The sequence below is a fragment of the Podarcis tiliguerta genome (assembly GCF_965153285.1).
Source record: "Podarcis tiliguerta genome assembly, chromosome: 7".
NCBI lineage: Eukaryota > Metazoa > Chordata > Lepidosauria > Squamata > Lacertidae > Podarcis > Podarcis tiliguerta.
The window spans coordinates 87,170,362-87,192,379 of NC_139540.1; the positions used below are offsets into that span (position 1 = coordinate 87,170,362).

The 22,018-nt window shown below is 45.0% G+C and overlaps 1 protein-coding gene across 10 annotated transcripts in view; it reads left to right on the forward strand.

The window, feature by feature from the left end:
• The first annotated feature begins 165 nt into the window (after positions 1-165).
• The window catches only part of KIZ (kizuna centrosomal protein), a 70,066-nt gene continuing 48,213 nt past the window's right edge, over positions 166-22,018 (forward strand). Inside the window, exons 1-5 of one of the 10 annotated variants that reach the window (XM_083448684.1) lie at positions 166-382; positions 4,869-4,904; positions 13,139-13,201; positions 16,648-16,810; positions 17,979-18,068. In XM_083448684.1, coding sequence (XP_083304810.1) covers positions 13,170-13,201; positions 16,648-16,810; positions 17,979-18,068 — 285 coding nt within the window. In that variant the 5' untranslated portion in view covers positions 166-382; positions 4,869-4,904; positions 13,139-13,169. The remainder of the gene's footprint in view (positions 383-4,868; positions 4,905-13,138; positions 13,202-16,647; positions 16,811-17,978; positions 18,069-22,018) is intronic. The other 9 variants (XM_083448685.1, XM_083448683.1, XM_083448676.1 and 6 more) reach the window with 9 other exon arrangements.

Consider the following 22,018-nt stretch of genomic DNA (forward strand, 5'->3'; position numbering starts at 1 on the left):
ACTGAACTGTCCTCGCAGTTAGTTCGGCTCTGCCCCCCGCCCAGCCCCGCTCACCTGCCCGGCTCCCCTCAGGGCTTCCTTCCGAGTCAGGACCAGCCGGGACGCCCCTCCCCCCCCCGCCCGCAATCCGAAGGAAGAGAAAGGGGCGTGGCCTCTTCTCGGCCGGGCCGCGACTGGCTGAGTGTGGGAGGAGGCGGGGCTAGCCGCGGTGCACCTCGGGAGCGCGGCCTCGTCGCGCAGGAGACGCCCCCAAAACAAGCGCGGCTGACAGGCCCCTTTGCCGCGCTCGCCCCATGGCCGGCAGCCTCCGTGGGACCCCCGGCCCTCCCGCCGCCGCTTGCGGAGGGCAGCTGCGCCGCCTTCGGGAGAGTCTCCGGGACAGGTGAGGTCGCCCCCCCCCGCCCTCAGGGGAACCGGGTCCTTTCCTGGGCTCCCCGCCCCGTGGTCCAGTCCGGGGGTCCAGTCCGGAGCTCCCGCTCCCCTCGGGCCGAGCCGCCTTGCCCGGTGCTGGGCGCGACGCGAGGATCCCGGGCTCCGCGGAGGCGCCGGGGCGGCTTCTGTCGGGGAAGTTGGGGCCGAAGGGGCGGAGTTGGCGCGGAGCTCCCGATAGACTCGCTCGTGTCCTTTTTATTTAAATACTTTACTTCCTGGGCGCTGCCAGGCTTCATTTTAGTAGGACGCCCACCTGTCAGCCCCCTCTGTGGGGCAATGAAATGTCTCAGCGACCGTTGTTTTAAATTACTGTCTTTTCACCCCAAGTGCTCAGAAAAATACAGTATGTCTAAATAGTTCAACAATTTCTACATTTAGTTAAGTATTTTTATTTATTGATGGGGGGCAGGCAGCTGCCCCTCTGGCTATGCCAACACTTTATTTAAATATCAACTATTCAAATGTGTTTTCCTGTGCAATGTCCCGTGGCAGCTGCCACAAGAGGTACCGGCTTGCTTGTAGGAGGACAGAGTGTACAGAGGCTACAAAAGCTCTGGTGCCAGGCTATTTTGTGCCATAGGCAAAGCTGGCTACTTGCATGCACACTCCCCCCCCCCCAATAAAATTGCTAGCTTCAGTTTTCAAAAACAGATGCTTTGCAGGAAAAACAAAAAGCCGCAAAACTTTAAACAGCTCAGTTTCTTTTAAATGGCAAAACTAAGTAATGCAACTGTATTTTATCGCCTTTTTCAAATACAAAAGAAAATGCTTGCATCCACAAATCATTTTGAATAAGCTTGCAGGTTGCAGTGTTAAAGTTTAAGTCTCTCAGAAGTTTCATTTCCTGGCACATCAACACCTCATTTTCTCTTTACTAGTTTTCCTTCAGGTCAAGTGCTAGTGCTTGGGCATGTGCAATTGGCATAGTTGCCAAGCCCACAACATTGTAAGTTTTTTTAAGCTTGAGCTTCAAGAAACTGCGTTCAAAATATAAAATAAAAGTAAAATATTATCAGGAATGTATAAGACATAGCAACAGCAAATTGTATGAAACTGTGGCCCTCTGAGGTCTCTTCTGTAGGCAGCAGCCTAGTTGGCCTAATAATAGTGCCCTGGGTGTCTGCATATGCATTTTAATGTCCTGCTCCTGCTGCCCAAACAATCCTCCCTGGAAGCAGAAAACTTGCATATATAATATATATATATATATATATATATATGACTGTTTTACAGTCTGGTGTGCAGGGGAGTTGTTTTTTTAACGTGTAGCGATTTTTGTGTGTTTTCTGGAGTGCTCAAAATCAGAAGCTCACCAGGTTAAGTCTTACACTTAATGATTCTTCCATCTCATTCTGGGGTGCGTGTGCTTACCTGTGTTATGGTGGCTAGGTCTTGGAGCTGTTCTATACATTATGCTGAATGAGATGAAATAAAGTGATAGAATTCTGGACTGAAGCACTCCAGGTGTGAGAGTCATATTTTTGAATGCGCCACCATGTGAAAAAGTTTCCTACCAGTGTTAGAAACTCAGGTATATGAGCTAGGCACCAAATGGCTCCTTAAACCAGGGTTATAGTTGCAAAAATGGAATACCTAGCTGCCATTTTGGGGCCAGACAGCTCGAAAGTTGTATTTTTCTGTAAAACGTTTTGGTTCCTGAAATTCATTCTAATTGTGCAGATAAAATATAATGGATAGCATTCTACAGCATATTGCTGGTGTCTCCCCCTCTCTCTCTGCATGTACCGTATTTTTCGTCCCATAGGACGCACCTAGTTTTTTGGGGGTGAAACAAAGGAAATTTTTTTTCCCTTTATTTCCCCCCCAAAAGCAGGTCGGGGAAACCCAACCAGGTCGAGGAACAGCGGGATGGCGGCGCTGCGCCTCCCTGCTGTACCCCGAGCTTGTGGGGCTGGCAGATGTCTGCCCGGCGCGTGGGGCGCTCTGCTTCAGGGCGCCCCGCCCGCCGGGCGGCAGGCTGCTATCCGCAGCGTGGGGAGCGCTGCGGGGAACTCCTGGAGGGCTCCCGATGCTGCGGATGTCTGCCTGGCGTGAGGGGCGCTCTGCTTCAGGGCGCCCCTCGCGCCAGGCGGCAGGCTGCTATCCGCAGCGTGGGGAGCCCTGCGGGGAACTCCTGCAGGGTTCCCCATGCTGCGGATGTCTGTCCGGCGCGCGGGGCGCTCTGCTTCAGGGTGCCCCGCCCGCCGGGCGGCAGGCTGCTATTCGCAGCGTGGGGAGCCCTGCGGGGAACTCCTGCAGGGTTCCCCACGCTGCGGATGTCTGTCCGGCGCGCAGGGCGCTCTGCTTCAGGGCGCCCCGCCCGCCGGGCGGCAGGCTGCTATCCGCAGCGTGGGGAGCCCTGCGGGGAACTCCTGGAGGGCTCCCGACGCTGCGGATGTCTGCCTGGCGCGAGGAGCGCTCTGCTTCAGGGCACCCGTCGCGCCAGGCGGCAGGCTGCTATGCGCAGCCTGGGGAGCCCTGCGGGGACCTCCCGTAGGGCTGCCTAGGCTGCGGATGTGTTCCCGAAGTGCCGGGCGCTCTGCTTTCAGGGTGCCCGACGCTCCGGGAAACAGGCTGCTATTCGCAGCCTAGACATCCCTGCGGGACCTCCCGCAGGGCTGCCTAGGCTGCGGATGTGTTTCTGAAGCCTGGAGAGCGAGAGGGGTCGGTGCGCACCGACCCCTCTCTCTCTTCAAGCTTCAGCCAAAGCCTGCATTCGCCCCATAGGACGCACCCTGATTTCCCCTTCATTTTTGGAGGGGGAAAAGTGCGTCCTATAGGGCGAAAAATACGGTATATCCCTGCCACCTTCCTTTTGTTTATTTTTCTGGACAGCCTGGATGGCTGTCTCTGTTGCCGCAGCCTCTCAGGTTGCAGCGTATCTCCAGGATAAAACAACTTCAACGAAGGGCCTGGTGGCAGGAGTCACATACCTACTGGTGCTCTCCCTCTCCCTCTTGTTTGCCGGAACCGGCCCAGCTTTTGTGGAGCCCTGACAGGGGTGGCAACAGTCGAAGGAGGCAGGCACTGCCTGAGGCGGCGGATGTGTTGCGCTGGGTGTGCATGTGCTTCCATCACTCTTCTTGGAATGTAGCCGCCACCTGAAGGGCTGGCTCAACGTTTGTGGTCATGGCATGGAAAGCGAGGCAGATCCTTTTGCCGTGACCTGTAAACCTGGCAGCAGGCTGAAGCAAGGCACAGCCCTCCCCTCACAACCCTCCCCTCACTCACCTGCGCCATCTCCCTCCCTCAGCATGCCTTCCTTCTTGCCCCAGAATGGAGCTTTTCCAAGCCAAGGACCATTACTTCTTGCAGCAAAGTGAGCAGGAGCTGTGATGCGGATGGGAGAGCCAGGCAGGCTGGGCAAGAAAGGAGTGCACTGCTGCCGCCACTGCCTGAGTGGCTTCAGTCGCTCTGGCGGAGGGGGAGTAGCAACTCTCCTCAGATGAAAAGACTGGAGGTCAGCTGGTTGGTGCTGTGTGAGGGAGCTTCGAGTCCGGTTCATCCAGTGCCCCCCCCAATGCCGCTAAGGCGGTCTGACCCCCTCACTACAATAGTGTAGCTGGCTGAAGTGTAATTATTGAACTGGCATGATATTGGCACACGTGTTTAAAAATATAGTAACACGATTTTTTCTTAACCATTTTGATGATTCCTGTTTGTTGACATAGGTCGTCAGATTCATGTCAAAGAATGTTGAATATTAATAGCTAAGTGGATAGATACAGTTATGGAATATTGAGGTTCTTAATATCCTATTCTTAAATAATGCTCTTGTATTGAAGTCACTGCCACTTTCTAACAGTAAAAACAGTGCAAGAAAATTCTGTTAAAGGGATGGTTTTAAACTTGCATCTAGACTTGGTTGCCAGTTTACCTGGAGCTTTCTTCTGAGTAGGCAAAAGATTACTTCTGGTGATGTAAATCTCCCATTAAACATATTCCAAATTTCCACCAGCAACATCCAGGAGATACCATACTCACCAGGATAATCTTCTCAGTGTACCTGGGTAATCTTATACCATCCAACTACTGGTGTATATTTTATACCATCAATCCTGGGCAAGTTCAAGTCTTACTCAAGTGGCTGCCTTGTTCCTACTTTCCCAGGAAGACATTAGTGAGACTTGAACCATATCCTTCCCTGTCTTTGGGGCTAAGCTCAGATTGACCCATTCACACAGATTCTATGGGCACGTGTCCAAACTTAGCTAGGTCTGCCTGAAGGTGACTAGCAGTTAAGTGCATGGAGGATGAGCACTTGAGCGTATACATTACTGCACATGAAACGTATTTCATATAAGAGTACAGTATGTTTAAAAATTAATTAGAAAATAAGGGGGGGGGAGTCAGAAGAGATTCACTTCATTCTGTCATTGCAGCAAATGGGAATATAGCAAATGCATATCAACTGTGACTGAATTTATTCTTAACAGGGTCAAACAGGCACCATGAATGGGGAGATAAAGCAGGTAGGTTACTCATAAGGAAAATTAAAATGCTTTCATTGAGCAATGTAATAATGTAATTTCTTGCCTATTACTGGGAGATGGAAATTCCACTCTTGAAGTAGGAGAGATCAACAATCAGGTTAAAAATTATGGGTCTCTGTATTCTTCACTTTGTGATTGACAGACTGATCCTACAGTCCTGCTGTGCCAGTCAGGGCTAATGTTTGTGGAATGTCATTGAGAGCTTATACATGCCCAGCAGCAGATGTGAAAAATACATCTGGACTACAGCATTATGATACATGCATACATATATACATTTATTTAAATCAAATGATACTTCTAAATAGCAAAAAAGTTGTCCATAGACTCTCCATTTGAAAGGTAAAGTTTTAAAATGAACAATTTCTTAAACTTATTACCAATTGACAGTAATATTTACTAATAGATCATCTTACAGTTAACAAGAAAGCATACAAAGGTGGTATAAATGTGAAAGATGGAGATTTCAAGAATGTACACTTAATCACATAAATTGTAGTCCTGTTCATGTATTCTTAAATTTGTGCAAGGGCAGAGAGGCAATTGCAGGGTTCCTGATTGTGGGGAGCACTGCAATTGCGTTCAGCCCAACTTGCTTACCCCACCCCGCCCCGCTCAGTCGCAGACCTTCCTGTTCAACATGTGGACCCTCTGTCCTGCTACAGACACAAATTAAGATTACCTGAATAGGGGCTGCCAGATCCATGTGTATCTAGAGAGTTCAAGGATAAAAAGATCTGTGGTATAAAGTTTTACATATATCCTTTATAAAGCTTCTTATCTAAGTGCCATTGTGAATGACTGCAAACTTGAACCCTTTGAGAATGCTGGAGGAGTCAGATTGCTATAATTTGCATCCAGGCCACTGGAGAATGCCGTAAGGTCAGAATGCTTTTGGCAATTTGGATTTTATAGTGATGCCAATGTTGAGGGCTTTAACAGTGGTAGGCTTAGAAAACTATTGGCTTTGAAATTTTAGCTCTTGAACGGAGAGTCTTTGTACAACTTGCTTTTATTGTTTTGGTGATTTTGAAATATGTTATTAATGTTTTAAATATAGTTATATGGGTAACTTATAATATAGCCTTGACTTACTTTTTTTGTTTATTAGTTGCTGTTAGGGACAGTGTCTCTTTTTCCTGTTTGTGCTCAGTGGCAATACGACTTAGGTCATATTGACACCATACATTTAAAGCACATAGCTCCGCCCCCTGCCCCACCCCACCCCCCAAATCCTGAGCTACAATTCCCAGCATTCTTAACAACTTACAGTTCCCATGATTCTGCAGAAGGGAACTATGTGCTTTAAAGGTGATTGGTTTGGTATGGTATGGTATGGTATGGTATGGTATGGATGTATGCTGTGGCCATGTATGGTGTGGCCATACACTCGTGGCCATGTATCTGAAATACTGCAGACTGGCTTCTAGTCAGTCTGACTGGCACCTTGACCAGTCTGATAAATAAGCTGATATAACTGTTCAATCCATTCATGCCACAGGGTATGTTTCATCTTGCCCTGCCCCTTTCAGCCCAGCCACCCCACAACCCTCTTCATTTGTTGATTACCAGTATCTGCTAAGAGGCCAGTTATCTTCGTCTTCTCACTGCTTCCAATTTATGCTTCTTAATGCTGAGTTGATTAATTGGGGTGGAATAAAAAGAGAATAAGCTACTGGAATAGAAGGAGAGTAGGCTGTTGGTGTATGGTGCCGCTTGGATTGAGTCTCTCCCCATGTTACTTAACATAAACATAAACGTGGAGAGGTCAGTCAAGGTTTGAAGTATGCTGTGATCAATATGACAAGCTGCTCTTATACTTAGGAAACTTTTGGGGTTCTGAACCAGTGTCTGGAGGTGGTAGTAGGCTGGTAAGATGAATCCACATGTGAGAGATATGTTCCTCCTCAGGCGGGAGGGGAACTCTGGAATTGAGATCCAGTTTTGGATGGAATTTCATTCCCCTTGAAAAATCAGCTTTGTAGTTTAGGAGCTTTACATCTGAATGATGGGGTGGCTTTGTCCAGTTTAGACTGGAACACCGCTGGGCTAATTCCTGAGGAAATCAGACCTGGTTATGGTAACACGTGGCTTTAGTTACAAGATTGGATTACAGTAGTATGCTTTATTTCCCGCTCCTCCCCGGCTCGGGTGGCAAACCTATTTGGGCTCGTCCGTGAAAACTGATGGATCCTGATAGATTCCGACAAGCCTTGCGGAACCCTGCTCCTCCTGGCGACTCATTAGATGACCTTGTTGAGGACTGGAATAACCGGCTCTTGGCAGCCATTGATGAGATCGCGCCTAAGCGCCCTCTGCAACCCCGTCGAAACTGGGCCCCTTGGTTTACTGAGGAACTCCGGAAAATGAAGTGGGATCTCAGACGGCTAGAGCGAGTATGGCGACGGACTCGTGACGGAGCCTCAAGAACATCTTATAGGACGCTTATGAAAGCCTATGAGATGGCTATGAAAGCCGCTAAGAAATATTACTTTGCAGCTTCCATTGCATCCGCTAGCTCTCGCCCGGCACAACTTTTTAGAATAATTAGGTCAATAACGTCCTTAGGAGGACAACCAAATTTAAGCACAAATTCGACCCACAGCTGTGAGGCATTCGCGAGCTTTTTTGCGGAGAAAGTCCTGTTGCTCTGCCGTGACCTCCCTGCCAATTCAGATACAGTGACTGAACTGGAGGCCCCTCGACTGACTTCAGGTCCAGTGTTGGACCATTTCGATTGGATACTCCCTACTGATGTGGATAGATTCCTCCAAGTTGGTAGGCCCACCACCTGCCTCCTTGATCCGTGCCCGTCTTGGCTGATTAGGGAGTGTCCAGATGTTGCGTGGACCCCCCTGGCTGAAATTATCAATTTGTCGCTTGACACGGGGACATTCCCAGGGGAACTGAAGGAAGCAGTGGTGTGTCCACTCTTAAAGAAAACTTCATCAGATCCCTTAGACCTATCCAATTACCGCCCAGTTTCAAATCTTCCATACCTGGGTAAGGTAATTGAGAGAGCGGTTGTGGAACAGCTTGGTAGGTTTCTGGAGGAAACATCGGCATTAGATCCATTTCAGTCCGGTTTCCGTCCTGGTTTTGGGACGGAGACGGCTCTGGTTGCCCTAACAGATGATTTCCGTAGACAACTGGATCGAGGCGGGTCAGGACTGCTGATCCTTTTAGATTTGTCAGCAGCCTTTGACATGGTCGATCATGATCTTCTGGACCACCGCCTCGCAGACGTGGGGATACAGGGCATAGCCCGTAACTGGTTGTGCTCTTTTATCTCTGGTCGGGGACAGAGGGTGGCACTAGGGAGGGAAATGTCGTCGCGCCACTCCTTGGTGTGTGGAGTGCCGCAGGGCGCAATTCTCTCCCCGATGCTTTTTAACATCTTTATGCGCCCCCTTGCCCAGATTATCCGGAGCTTTGGGCTGGGCTGTCACCAATATGCTGATGACACTCAGCTCTATCTGCTGATGGATGGCCACACCGACTCGGCCCCGAACACACTGACCAGATGCTTGGAAGCTGTAGCTGGATGGTTTCGTGGGAGCCGATTGAAACTAAATCCTTCAAAGACAGAGGTCCTATGGCTAGGTCAGGATGGCATGGGGATGAGGGACCAACTCCCTTCTCTTGCGGGGTCCCAATTAGTGCCATTGCCTTCCGTTAAGAGTTTGGGTGTAATCCTTGACGCCTCCCTTTCCATGGAGGCGCAAGTTACAGCAACAGCCAAGGCGACATTTTTCCACCTTCGCCGCATCAAGCAGTTGGTCCCTTACCTTTCCCGCCCCGACCTGGCCACAGTGATACATGTGACGGTCATCTCCAGGCTTGACTACTGTAATTCGCTCTACGCAGGGCTGCCCTTGAAGCTGTCCCAGAAACTCCAGCGGGTACAGAATGCTGCAGCAAGGCTCCTCACGGGGTCTCTGCCATGGGAGCATATTCACCCAGTGCTTTTCAAGCTACACTGGCTCCCGGTGGAGTACAGGGTCAGATTTAAGGTGCTGCTTTTGACCTTTAAAGCCCTTCACGGCCTAGGACCCTCGTACCTACGGGACCGCCTCTCCTGGTATGCCCCACGGAGAGCCTCAAGGTCCATAAATAACAACACCCTAGTGGTCCCAGGCCCTAAGGAAGTTAGATTGGCTTCAACCAGAGCCAGGGCCTTTTCAACTCTGGCCCCGGCCTGGTGGAACGCTCTGCCTCATGAGACCAGGGCCCTGCAGGATCTGATTTCTTTCCGCAGGGCCTGTAAGACAGAGTTGTTCTGCCTGGCCTTTGGCTTGGAGCCAATTTGATTCCCTCCCTCCCTCTCTTTCTTTTTTCTTTTCCTTCTCCTCCTGCGATGAGGCTACATTTTAATATTTTAATGTTCCATTATTTTAATGTTGTATTTTACTTTTGTTTTTAAGTTGTAATCATTCATCTTGTTTTTATTATTGCTTGTAAGCCGCTCTGAGCCTGGCCTTGGCTGGGGAGGGCGGGGTATAGATAAAAATTATTATTATTATTATTATTATTATTATTATTATTATTTCTTTACTCATTCATCTTTTTATGCTGCATAACCGTATAAATATATCTGGTGTAGAAAATGTGAAACTAATACAAAATAAAACAAATAAATACAGAAAACATACTACATTTATGTTTGCATAAATCCAGAGGAGTAATATATGGGCCAGCTTCAAGAGAAGGCTTAAAGGTAAAGGGACCCCTTGCGGACGACTCTGGGGTTGCGGCGCTCATCTCGCTTTATTGGCCGAGGGAGCCGGCATACAGCTTCCAGGTCATGTGGCCAGCATGACTAAGCCGCTTCTGGCGAACCAGAACAGTGCACGGAAACACCGTTTACCTTCCCGCCTATTTATCTACTTGCACTTTGACATGCTTTCGAACTGCTAGGTGGGCAGTGGGTCGAACCGCCGACCTTCTGATCGGCAAGTCTAGGCTCTGTGGTTTAACCCACAGTGCCACCCGCTGGTGCCTAAAACCCATTACAGGTGGTGCCAGCCTAATCTTAGTGAAGAGTTGTATCTTCAGAAGCTGCAGTTGGCATATCCGCAGTATTTAGCTGCTGGTATATCACAATGTTGAGAACGAGGTATTGTCCAGCCCTATTATTTACATCTACCATCTTTCTTCCTGCCTTCAGTGGCTTCCTTATGATGCAGTCAAGCACTAGTTATTGGTGTCTTCCCCACCGCCCACCAATGAGACATGATTGCTACTTGGATAGTAACTATGGGAACAATCCTAAGCATGGGAAGCCTAAATCTGTGCCAACTTAAAATTGTCAATGCATCTTATCTCAAAGCAGGAACTCAAGTAACATTCACACACCTCCCTCGAACCCATGGATATGGTACATTGCCTCTACAAGCAAAGCCAAATGGTTCTGTTACAGAAGAACAAGCAACTGTTCCTCCGGATTAGGATCTAGTATAATTCTACTCTGCCCACTCCCGCCCTTGCCACTCCTGCAGAATGCCCACTTTTCAGAGCTTATGGTGATGTAAGTTCCCTGGTCTCGGCTCAGCCCACTAAACCCTAGCTGAAGACTTGCCTCTGCGTAGCCCATCTGAGCTGGAGATCTGCCACATCCTAACTTGTTTATCCCATCAGATCTGGGGTTAGGATTGCACCCTACATATTTTATATAATCCTAATATATAATCCTAATCCTATATATATATATGATGATATATAAACACTTCCACCTTCCCTGATCATAAAAGAAATGAGACTATTCCAGAGTCCTTGTGTTTGCTGCAAGTAAAATCAAAACTGATCACCATTTTAGTTTTGTTTGTGCTTTCACTTGCAGTCTGAGACTATATAAGAATTTTAGCTTTGGTTTTTGTTTGGCCTACACAGTCAATGAGGAAGAAGTTGACATTTGGTTTGGATTTATTTTAGAATTTATAAATACTGTCTCTCTAAATATGTTCGTGTGCATTATATAATCATTCCTGAGGAATGGTTGTAAAGTTATGGAATTGTCATGTTTAACATATCCTTTTAAATATAGATAAATGAGTTAAATAGTGACTATCCTCTGGGAGTTTTCTTCCCTTGGCCTCAGAAATGGAGAAGAGAATGTTAACATGTCATTTCTTCCTCCTGCTCAGTCTTATCTCCCAGCATTGGGACCTAAGCTGCCTCCTTAGCATCCTGCCCACACTTGCCATATATAATGCTGCAACCAGTACAATCTCATGAGAGTTTCTTGGCTTCTCATGAGAGAAGATGGGTTTGCATCCCAGCTGCCATGGCAACATGACTGCATGATCCCAGATACCTAAGAATGGGAGATATGAAACTGGGTGGTAGGTTTTTTAAAATTAATCTTCCCGTCCTTTCTTTTTGTTCTCCCTAGCTGTTGAGCGTGCAAAAAGCCACATCACTGAAGTTCCCATTATCAGATCCCTCACTATGTGCTCATAGCACACTAGATATGGGAGCAGAGATTTGTAGCTCTATGTTGTGTGGCTTTGTATTGCATTTATGTTCCATGGGTGGCTTTATAACCTTGTGTTGTGCTGTGATTGGCTGCAGGGTTCGTTGAAATCCTACCCTTTGTAGCTATGGTGGCAAAGAGGAAGGGTGGGAGGTAATTCAGGACTCTGCATTTACTCTAATGAGAATACTTAAACTTATGTCATCTCTTTTGCAGGTGTAACATTGTACCTGTGTTGGGAGGGGACAGCAGGATCACTGATTCAACTAGGATTCTAGCAATGGCCTGTTTATCCCTAATGATGCTCCAAACTCTCACCAGTTTTCCTCTTTTGCTGGCTGTCTTGATGATATAAAAGTTATCTTACCAGTGGCTTCTAATTGGGGCAAGGGTATTACTAGATGGGTTTAGTATTTTTCCACTAACATAACGTTATAGTTTGCCAATACAGGGTTTTTTTTGAGTGATGCTGTTCCTACATATTGGATATAATTTATGGGCAGAATTGCTCTAATAGATTACTGTATGATTTCTTTGAGATGTTTGGGGAAGGGTCGCCTTTGAATATACTGACAGCACCATTGGTTGAATATATCAAAGAAAATACATCCATATAAAAGATTAAAGAAGCAATTGAAACAATTGCTTCACAGAAACCTTCAAGGGAGGTAGATTTTTCCTGCTTATAGAAAGCAGTGTTCTACAAGGTTGTCAGGAATCTACTAGTGCCAATCTTCACATCTAAGAACAGTGAAATACTTGTTTAAAAGTGTTTGTCCTAAGATAAGTGTTGAGGTGGGTTTTATTTGATAAGTGTATATTTACTGCTATTAACCATGACAGCAGATGGGGAGACACCCTCAACATGTTTTTAATTTATTTCTTAGTATTTCTAATGTTGTCATATTTACATTTTACTTTTCTGAAGCTCAAAGGAGATTACAATTAAAAATAGCATTAGCATGAATGAACCCAGATTTACCACCAAGTGTACTGCTGTTGTTGTTGTTGTTAACATTTATTTATATCCTACTGCTCCTCCAAGGAGGTCAAGGTGGACTACATACTTCTCTCCCCTCCTAATTTCATCCTCTCAACAACCCTGTCAGGGAAGCAAGGCTCAGAGATGGTGACTGGCCCAAAGTGAACCTTTGTGGCTAGTTGGGGATTTGAACCTTGGTCTCCCAGGTTCTAGTCAAACACTTTTACCACTATGCTACATCGTTAGTGAGCCACAGCCAGTATCTACTCTCAGTGTGTTAAAGATATTTTGTAAGAGAAGGAGAATAGGATGGAGGCTCTGTTAGAATCCTATGTGTGGTACATGCATGGGAAGCCAGTTGTCTTAGCCATGTAGCAGGGAGTACTTGAACCATATGTCTGTTTCTGCATTCTTGTAAGCAGTGGATGATGTTATTCCTCCTACCATGTGGCCAAATGTTACAAATGACTGATTTCCTACATCATTTCAAGGTGTGCTTTCCAAGAGTTGGTAATCCTGTATCTACCTCCAGAAGAGGCAAGTTGTTCCAGTGATAGCTGCTACCTCAGATAGATTAGGATCAAAGCAGTTTGATTAATAATGATAATGTTTCTTGATGGCTTGGAATTCACAGTGAAAAAATAATGTTCCTTGGGTGTCTAGCTCTTCTGAAACCTGTAAAATATCTTCCTTTTCTTTACTGCAAAGTGATTTGTAGTGTACCATTTGTACAATAACTTCATCACTCTGTACTTTTAGTGAAACAAAGAGGTTGGAGTTGGAAAGAAAAATGCTTGAATACACCACATGCGATACCCGCACGTAAGTCTGCTTAAGCAGATTTTGCATTGTTTTATTTTTTATTGATAATTTATTTTAATGGATCTGTGACTACATAGTATTGACACGATAGCATGCCTCTGCTGAGGGAGCTGCACTGGCTGTCAGTATACTACCAGGCCCATTCAAGATTGTGCTTTTAGCATTTAAAATCAGCTTGGGACCAGGTTACCTCTTTCCCCCCATATATCTCTGCCTGGCAACTGCACTCTTCAGATGGGGCTCCGCTGAGGAGAGTGCCACATGCACCAGATGTGCATTTAGTTTGTACCAGAAACCAGAGTTTTAGTGTTGTAGCTCTAGCCCTCTGTAATCCGTTACCAACTGAAATTAGGCATGCACATAGCTTCATGATGTCTGGGTGGGTACCTAAGATGTTTTTGTTTAAGCAAGCTTTTCCTGAAGTGTGACTCAGTCATTTATGGAATATTAATTGTACATCTGTAGAAATGATTTTATTGCTTTTAGTTTGTAGAAATGGTTTTATTGCTTTTAGAGCTTGTATTTTTTTCTCAATTTTTGATGACTTCAGCTTGTGAAGTGGTTTATACAAGTAAAACTTGGTTGGTTCACAACTAATTCTTGTTATTACAATTTTTGGAAATTCTAATTTATTATAATTTTATATTTGAAAAACTTTATAATTGGTTAAAATTAATATTCACATAACAATGCTGATTGGCATCTGTCAGCAAAGGTTGATAGTGCATCCTCTTGCTTTTCGCATTGGGGCCCTCTGGCTGGCATTTCCCTGTTCTGTCTTCCTTTTTGCCTGTTGTGCTCTAATGCTGGAAGTGCCAAAGGAACCTCACTTCGCTAGAGGCAAGTGAGGCTAGACGAAAACCCAGCCTGGTCCCTGCCCATACCCCACGGCCTGCCCATCTTCCTTTCATGGTGAATGACAGCCAGCTGCCCAGTTCCCTCTCTTTCCTCCTTGGAATGAATACAGAGAGAGAGAGAGAGAGAGAGAGAGAGAGAGAGAGAAAGAAAGAAAGAAAGAGAGAAAGAAAAGGGATTGATAGAATTGTTGCTACAGTGATTTTGTGAATTACTGAAGGAGGAATAAAATATGCACAAAAAGGAATAAATTAATTGAAGCCAGAGGATCTGGAAAGGGCAAGTTTGGGGGGAAGGGCAAATTGATTTGCTGTGATACCTGGGTTCAGTATATACACTGCTATTTTTCTAGAAAATGAGATGCCGGAACTCATCATGAACTTGTTCTCTTATAATGGCAATGGCACCCACGTGAGAGGTGTCGGAACTGGGTTTTTGCTGAGTTTCGACTGAAAAAAACCGCCCTGAAAGTATATGTGTGTATATACGCTAGCTACAAGCTGTAGCCAAGACAATTTAACCATGAGCCTGGTTTCAGACCTTGGAAGTACAGAAGCAGAAAGGATCGAGGAGCAAAACAGCTGCAAGCTGCTCTCTGGGAGCCCACACGGTTGTTTGGCTTACAGTGTCATGCAAACTGGAGGGAGAGGGAGAGAGGTGGCTCTGCCCCACCCACTTTTTGGGTATGCTGCCGCTGACAGATTACCCCAGGGATAAAGTGGTCTTGGGAGGAATAGTTTTGTATGTGAGGGTGGATCTTCACTTTAATTGATTTGAATTAAAGAGTGATTTGAAACACCGTTAACAAATGTTAGGATCTCAGTGTAGCTCATTTGTGGGTGTGCTCCCTTTGTGCACCATCAAGGTACAGTGGTATCTCGGGTTACGAACAGCCTAGTTAACGAACTTTTTGGATTATGAACACTTCAAACCTGGAAATGAATGTTCCAGGTGGTGTATTTATTTATTTTTTGGGTATATGAACGTACTCCGTTTGGGGGTGCACCTCCATTTTGTCGGCATGGCCTTCTGTCACTCAGCGCCGGCCGTGGCAGCGTCACCCAGAAGCAGAGAAAGGGGATGTTGATGCTGCAGTGATGGCTGCAGCAGAGGGACCCAGGGCTGGAGAGAGAGAGACGCGCAAGAGACACCAGCTGCTGTGCGCCAAAGCGTGCTTTGGAGAGACCCCTGTTGGGACTTGGAGAGGGACACACGGCGGCCAGGGTGGTTATTCGGGCGAGGCAGGAGGGGGTCACTTGTCCTTAGGATCCCACGGCAGATGGAGACGGGAGGGTGCAGGGAGGGGAGTCCGTGGCGGTGAGCCTGATCCGGGTTGAGTTTCCTTTTGCTTTGCACACGCCTCCCTCCCCAGGGAGTGGAGATTATCGGTTCGCCTTGGGCCTCCTTCACCCCCGAGGTGTGCTGCCTTCAGGGATCTCCTCATGAGTCGGCCTGTTGCCAACGTGGACCGGCAGTGGCTCCCTGGAGTTTCAGGCAAGGAATGGGCTCCCTCTCCCCCCCCCCAGCCCTTCCTGGAGGTGCCGTCCTCCAGAACAAGATGCCATTCCTCAAGGATCTGGGCTAAGGGTTGAAGCGGAGAAGGGGAGCGTTGCCTTGCCATGCCGAGCAGGGATGTCGCTGCTGCTCCCCGGCAATGAAGCACAGAAGGGGGACGTTGGCATCTTGTCCCTCTGCTGCCACCATCACTGCAGCATCGAAGGCTGTGCTGCTGCAGCAACCACCCCTCCCCCAGTACCGGGTGTCGCCCTCGCAGTCGCTGCTCCAGGCCCCAGAGCAACGCCAAGCAGCTCGGCCCCAGAAGTGACTGCCATGGCATTCCCTCACAGGGCACAGGACGGCGTGGGCAGGATGCTGGCACTGCTGCTGCAGTAAGGGTTTTTATACTGGGTAGTAGATTGCAGCCTGGTCTATTGCTCTCATTTTATGAATCAATGGCCTTGTTAGATAGTAAATTTCATGTCTACTTGCTGTTTTAGGGGTTGCTTTTCATTGTCTGGAACGGATTAATCCATTTTCCATTACTTTCTATGGGAAAGCACGCCTTGGTTTAAGAACGGACTTCCAGAATGGATTAAGTTCTTAACCCGAGGTACCACTGTACCTGTTTCCTGGAGCAGCAGAATTTGAATGGCACAGAGATGGAGGACTACATGGGGCTATGGAAGGCATACATGGATCTCTCAGGCTCTGTAAAGGCAGCTTGCACTTCCCAGGCACATGAGTACATGGAAGGGAAAGGGGAATGGAACGGAAAGGGTTGTACTGAGCCCTTTATAAATCCTCTGGGCACTCCACTTGAAGTGGATCAGTCCCTTACTTTTAAAATAGGAACTTTAATTTCATAATTGTAGCTTTGGACATTTTGTTGAGGAAATTGAGATGAGTGTTTAAAATGAAAAGGAGCAAAATGTAAATATCGTGTTGGAATTCTTTCTTTGTGGATTTTTCTATGAATGATGGCTTTTGGCAGGAGTCCTGTCAGAATCCTAGGTAAATATTTCTCTTCCAAGAATAAGCTCATATACACGACATGGAATTGTTTCTCTTTTTGTTTCCCACTCCTTGTGTAGAACTAAAATGAAATACAGGAAGTTAAAAAAATACCTAGAAGAAATATGTGAGCGTCAGAAAAAGTCTTTGCTCCGAAACCAAGACTTGTTGAAGGAATTTGATTGCATTGAAGCTCAAATTCAGAAGTTTGCTTCAAGATCAGAGTGCCTTCAGAGGCTGAAGGTATTATATACTTTACTTTAATAACTATAAATGATTTTGATGAAAACAGATTGGGTGCACCCACACTTTGATATAAATCAGCCCAAAAACCTTTTTTAGAATAATTTGCTTGCTGTGTGAAAAATGCAGACCTGCTGTAAAAGTAAAGCGGTGAACCAAAGTGGCCTTATAGCTTTGGAAATGAGGGAGGGTTGAGGGCACAGATAACCTTGAATACTCTTTATATACTATTGAGGCTCCGTGCTCATGTTCCTATTTGCTAAATATATGGTGTTTTAGTTCCTTGACCCATGTAACTGGATCCAAAAGAATAGAGGAAACACCTCCAGCATCTTATTACAATTTCTTATGATGTTGTTTTTTCTTGAGTAGTATGTGATTTTTATTTTTACTGGCTATTGAAGCATTCCGGAATAGCTGCAGTGCATTCTGACCCTGTTGTGGTCTTTATGAGAAGCTTGTTTGACAGATTGAACTGTGCTGTTTTGGAGTTAACCACATTACCATTCCATTTTGGTTTCTCTTCCATCAGCACTCACTTTTTGTTGGGATTTATTTCGATATCAGAGCTACCATTATTTTCTTTTTGCCATACAATCTGTACAATACTAGCTTTTTCCATGTATGCCACCTGGAACACAAAACTCTTGTGACATATGAGTTGTGTATCCATGGTAGACTACAAAGATAGTATAACAACAAATGTTACAAAATGAATTACAAGATAATGCAGTAATATTGCAATGTGTTCAAATGCATTGTCAGTTCATTTGTATTTTGAATTGAATGAAGTGTCATACATAAAGGTTTTACATTTTAAAACATGCCTTTCATCTAGTTCAGATTTCATATTGGTACAGTTTATCATCAGACAAATACAACAGTAAATAGATAAAATGTTTCAACTACATTAAAACTTTAATCAGGATAACTGCTAGGGTAAATAAGTAATGTTTTGAGAATTCTGTTCAGAATGCTTAATATATATGTTCAATATTTGTTTCACTGCCTACTGTATATTTATTACTATCTGATTGCAGTGGAAAACTATATGTTTTACCTTTCCTCAATGAAATCAGTAGAGCATACTTACGTTTGGCTGGATCACAGCCTGAATCAATATGCAGACTATTTAATCTTAAATTATGATGCCTTTTTTATATATTAGGCAGAGTATGAAGGAGGATTTAAGAGAGAGCAGATTCCTGAGAGAAAAAATATTTCAAAAAGCAATAAGAGTGATGTTATGAAACACCAGGTAAGTAAAAATATTCTAAAAGGTATATCTAACCAGAGCTAAACACTTTGGGCAAAACAATCCAAACTGGGACTGGGGACAAGTGGGATGGAGCAGAGCAATGGACCCATCACTGCATCCCAAGCACTGCCTCCTTGTGTGACCAGAGCAGAAGGCAAGGGGAGCCATTGTAAAGAATTTCCCCCCTGAATGCGTTTTCTGTGCTTTGACTCCAGCAAGTCCAAAGCCACCAGTATCCTATCCTGTTTGAAAGCTATTTTGCTAGCTACCAACTGGGTGATGCTGAGGCCTCTGTTGCGGCAGAGCCACCCAGCTGGTGGCACTCCTTTCCACAGATGTTGGCAGAGAGGCAACTATGCACCAACCAAATACTGGCCCCACGAGCCATCAGTGTAGCTGGGTTGTGATCTAAATTCATTTCAATGATGGAGTTAAAAAGGCATGGTTAAGTCTCTCCCTCTGAAATCAATGGGACTGGGAAGTAGCTCTGGCTGGAACAGATCTGTAGTCTATTAATTGGGGAGCTGTTAGAGGCTTTTATTTTATTCAAGTTTAAAAATATATTTTGCAAACCTCTTGTGTAATTACTTCCGCCGTGCAGTTTAAATCGTTCCATAGTGCTGGAAAAGAAACAAATGTTCATTGTGAAATTTAAAAATACTATCACACACACACACACACACACACACACCGTGTATGCCAAATATTTAAATTTAAGCCCCCCAAAATTAGCATTTATAATTTTGTACATTTTGACTTTTTCCTTCCAAAAGACGCCAAAAAGAAGAAAAACAACAACAACAGTCACAGACAAAGCCTGACGAGAAATACTCAAATATATTCTGCTATATATCTGCAGTAGTGCAGCCTTCTAATCCCTCCTCCTATCTCCATATAAATGATACAGTTCAAGACCAGAGCTGTTTTTCTTCCCTAAAAGCAGGAAAGCTCTTTTAGATGAAATGTCTAAAAACATCTTGTAATAACTTGGAGCATGCTGGCAAGAGTAGTCACTTGTGACTATGTGTGAAACCCCCTCAGCTAGTCGATATTGTAATAAGCCAAAATGGGTAGCATCACTCCATTATTCAGAAAAGCCAACAGCATGCTTGTCCCTTAGGCTACAGCATTCATTAAGGAAAGCTTACTGGGCTGAAAGCTGGAAACAGATGATAACAGGATATGATTTTCATATTTAATGCATTCCTTGGAAGAGTATGTGTGCTGCAGATTGATAGAAGAATCAACTGCTACTTTGCTAAAAGACTTTCTAGTTTGCCCTATAGCTACCGATGGAATCATTCAGCCAAGAAATTAACTTTTTCTCCTTTTACCTGCTTTATGTATCAGCTAAGCAGGCTGTCTTGCTGCCAGTAAATGTTATTATGCATTTAACTGTTTGGTATTTAAGACTCTTATCAGGAAAGAAACAGAGGCAACACTATTTTGTGTTTCTGTGTGTGTGTGTTTAATAGTATCAGGAAGGTTTTCATTTTTCTTTCTTCATTGCGTTAGCAGACGTTAATCTGAGTTTATAGATGTTTTTCCTTCACAGTAGATTAAAAAGGTGGAAAAACCTTGAATTTAGGCCCTTCTTAAAATATACATGGAGCAATGAGCCTCACCAGCCTTGACCTATATAAGTATGCCTTCTACAATGTTCAGATATTTAGGAAGCGATAGTGATAGAGTTCTGAAATACTAATTTTCCTGTGTTGTTTTTAAAATATTTGTCCTTGAAGTTTTTGATCTTAAATAAATCTACATTTCATTGCAGCCCTACTTACATAAATATCTGTATATCAGAACTACTAGAACCCTTATGATACCATGGTACTTTAGTACCCCATGTCATAAATTATTGCAATGGGTACCTCTTCATTTCTTTACTTACCTTCTGGAAGTAAATTAAAAAATAAACAGGCAACTATAACAATAGTTTATAATATGGGGCACTATAGTACTGCAGTCATAAGGTGTTCATTTATTTTATTTATAAAAATTCTGTCCCACCTATTTCTCCAAAGGAACTAAAGGCAGCCACTAAATATTAATGAAAACAGAAAACAAACATAACCCCTAAGAAGGCCCAATATACACTCAGAGTTAAGAGTATCAAATCCATTAAAAAAATTTCAGCAGCACAAAAATGACAAGGAACAACAGTGATGTGTCTATATAGAAGTGGCTGAGATCCAAACTGGCCCATGTGCAAGTGAAATGAGCCTCCATACATGCATCGGACTGCAGATAGAGAGTTGGTGATTCCACTTCCAAGCTGCATTTCCCTATTCTGGAGAATCCCTGATTTCCAGGAGCAATTTTTCTAGGGGTGCCAGAGGTTGCAAGTTAACTGGAAAATTCTTGCAAATAATATAACTTTTTTAAAGATGTGGAGATGTAAAAACATCAGCATTTCCCCTATTAATTCCACGAACAATCTCAAAATAGCCAGAGCAACCCAGAGAACAACTGACAGTTCACATGTGCTGTGAGGGTGATGTCAACTCTCTACAGCTGACAGTCCTCTAGCCCAGTGGGTTGGGAATCATACTATCTTTGCCTATCCTTTTTATGGACTGCTTACCGGAAGGGCCTTGATGGACTTCTTAGTAGCCATTGGGCCATGGGTTGGTGGATTATGCCATGTTGTGCATTTTCATATAAATTAAATTGTGCAGGGCCATCCTCCCAGTAGTAAACTTGAAAGCAGAACCTTGGTTTCAGAATGTTGCAGAAGGTCATGTATTACATGATTGCCTTTGTGACTCAGAATTAGGGAACAGATAGATATCTGCCAGTACTGTAGTTATCTGTATAGTGGTAGATGGTGGGTGTAATTCACTGGAAGTTCTGCATAGGTCCCATTGAAATGAATAGAACTGTATAGATTCTGTTTATTTCAATTGAATTAACTAGTTGTGCCCATAAGTCCTTTGTCCTGACCTATAGAATCATAGAGTTGGAAGAGACCACAAGGGCCATTGAGTCCAACCCCCTGCCAAGCAGGAAACACCATCAGAGCACTCCTGACATATGGTTGTCAAGCCTCTGCTTAAAGACCTCCAAAAAAGGAGACTCCATCACACTCCTTGGCAGCAAATTCCACTGTCGAACAGCTCTTACTGTCAGGAAGTTCTTCCTAATGTTTAGGTGGAATCTTCTTTCTTGTAGTTTGGATCCATTGCTCCGTGTCCGCTTCTCTGGAGCAGCAGAAAACAACCTTTCTCCCTCCTCTATGTGACATCCTTTTATATATTTGAACATGGCTATCATATCACCCCTTAACCTCCTCTTCTCCAGGCTAAACATGCCCAGCTCCCTTAGCCGTTCCTCATAAGGCATCGTTTCCAGGCCTTTGACCATTTTGGTTGCCCTCCTCTGGACACGTTCCAGTTTGTCAGTGTCCTTCTTGAACTGTGGTGCCCAGAACTGGACACAGTACTCCAGGTGAGGTCTGACCAGAGCAGAATACAGTGGCACTATTACTTCCCTTGATCTAGATGCTATACTCCTATTGATGCAGCCCAGAATTGCATTGGCTTTTTTAGCTGCCGCGTCACACTGTTGGCTCATGTCAAGTTTGTGGTCAACCAAGACTCCTAGATCCTTTTCACATGTACTGCTCTCAAGCCAGGTGTCACCCATCTTGTATTTGTGCCTCTCATTTTTTTTGCCCAAGTGCAATACTTTACATTTCTCCCTGTTAAAATTCATCTTGTTTGTTTTGGCCCAGTTCTCTAATCTGTCAAGGTCGTTTTGAAGTGTGATCCTGTCCTCTGGGGTGTTAGCCACCCCTCCCAGTTTGGTGTCATCTGCAAATTTGATCAGGACGCCCTTGAGTCCATCATCCAAGTCGTTGACTCTTGGATGCAGTTCATCTTGGCCGTGGAGACTTGAATACGTCTAAACTAGCCAAGTATTCTTGTACTATCTCCTTAGTTATTCTG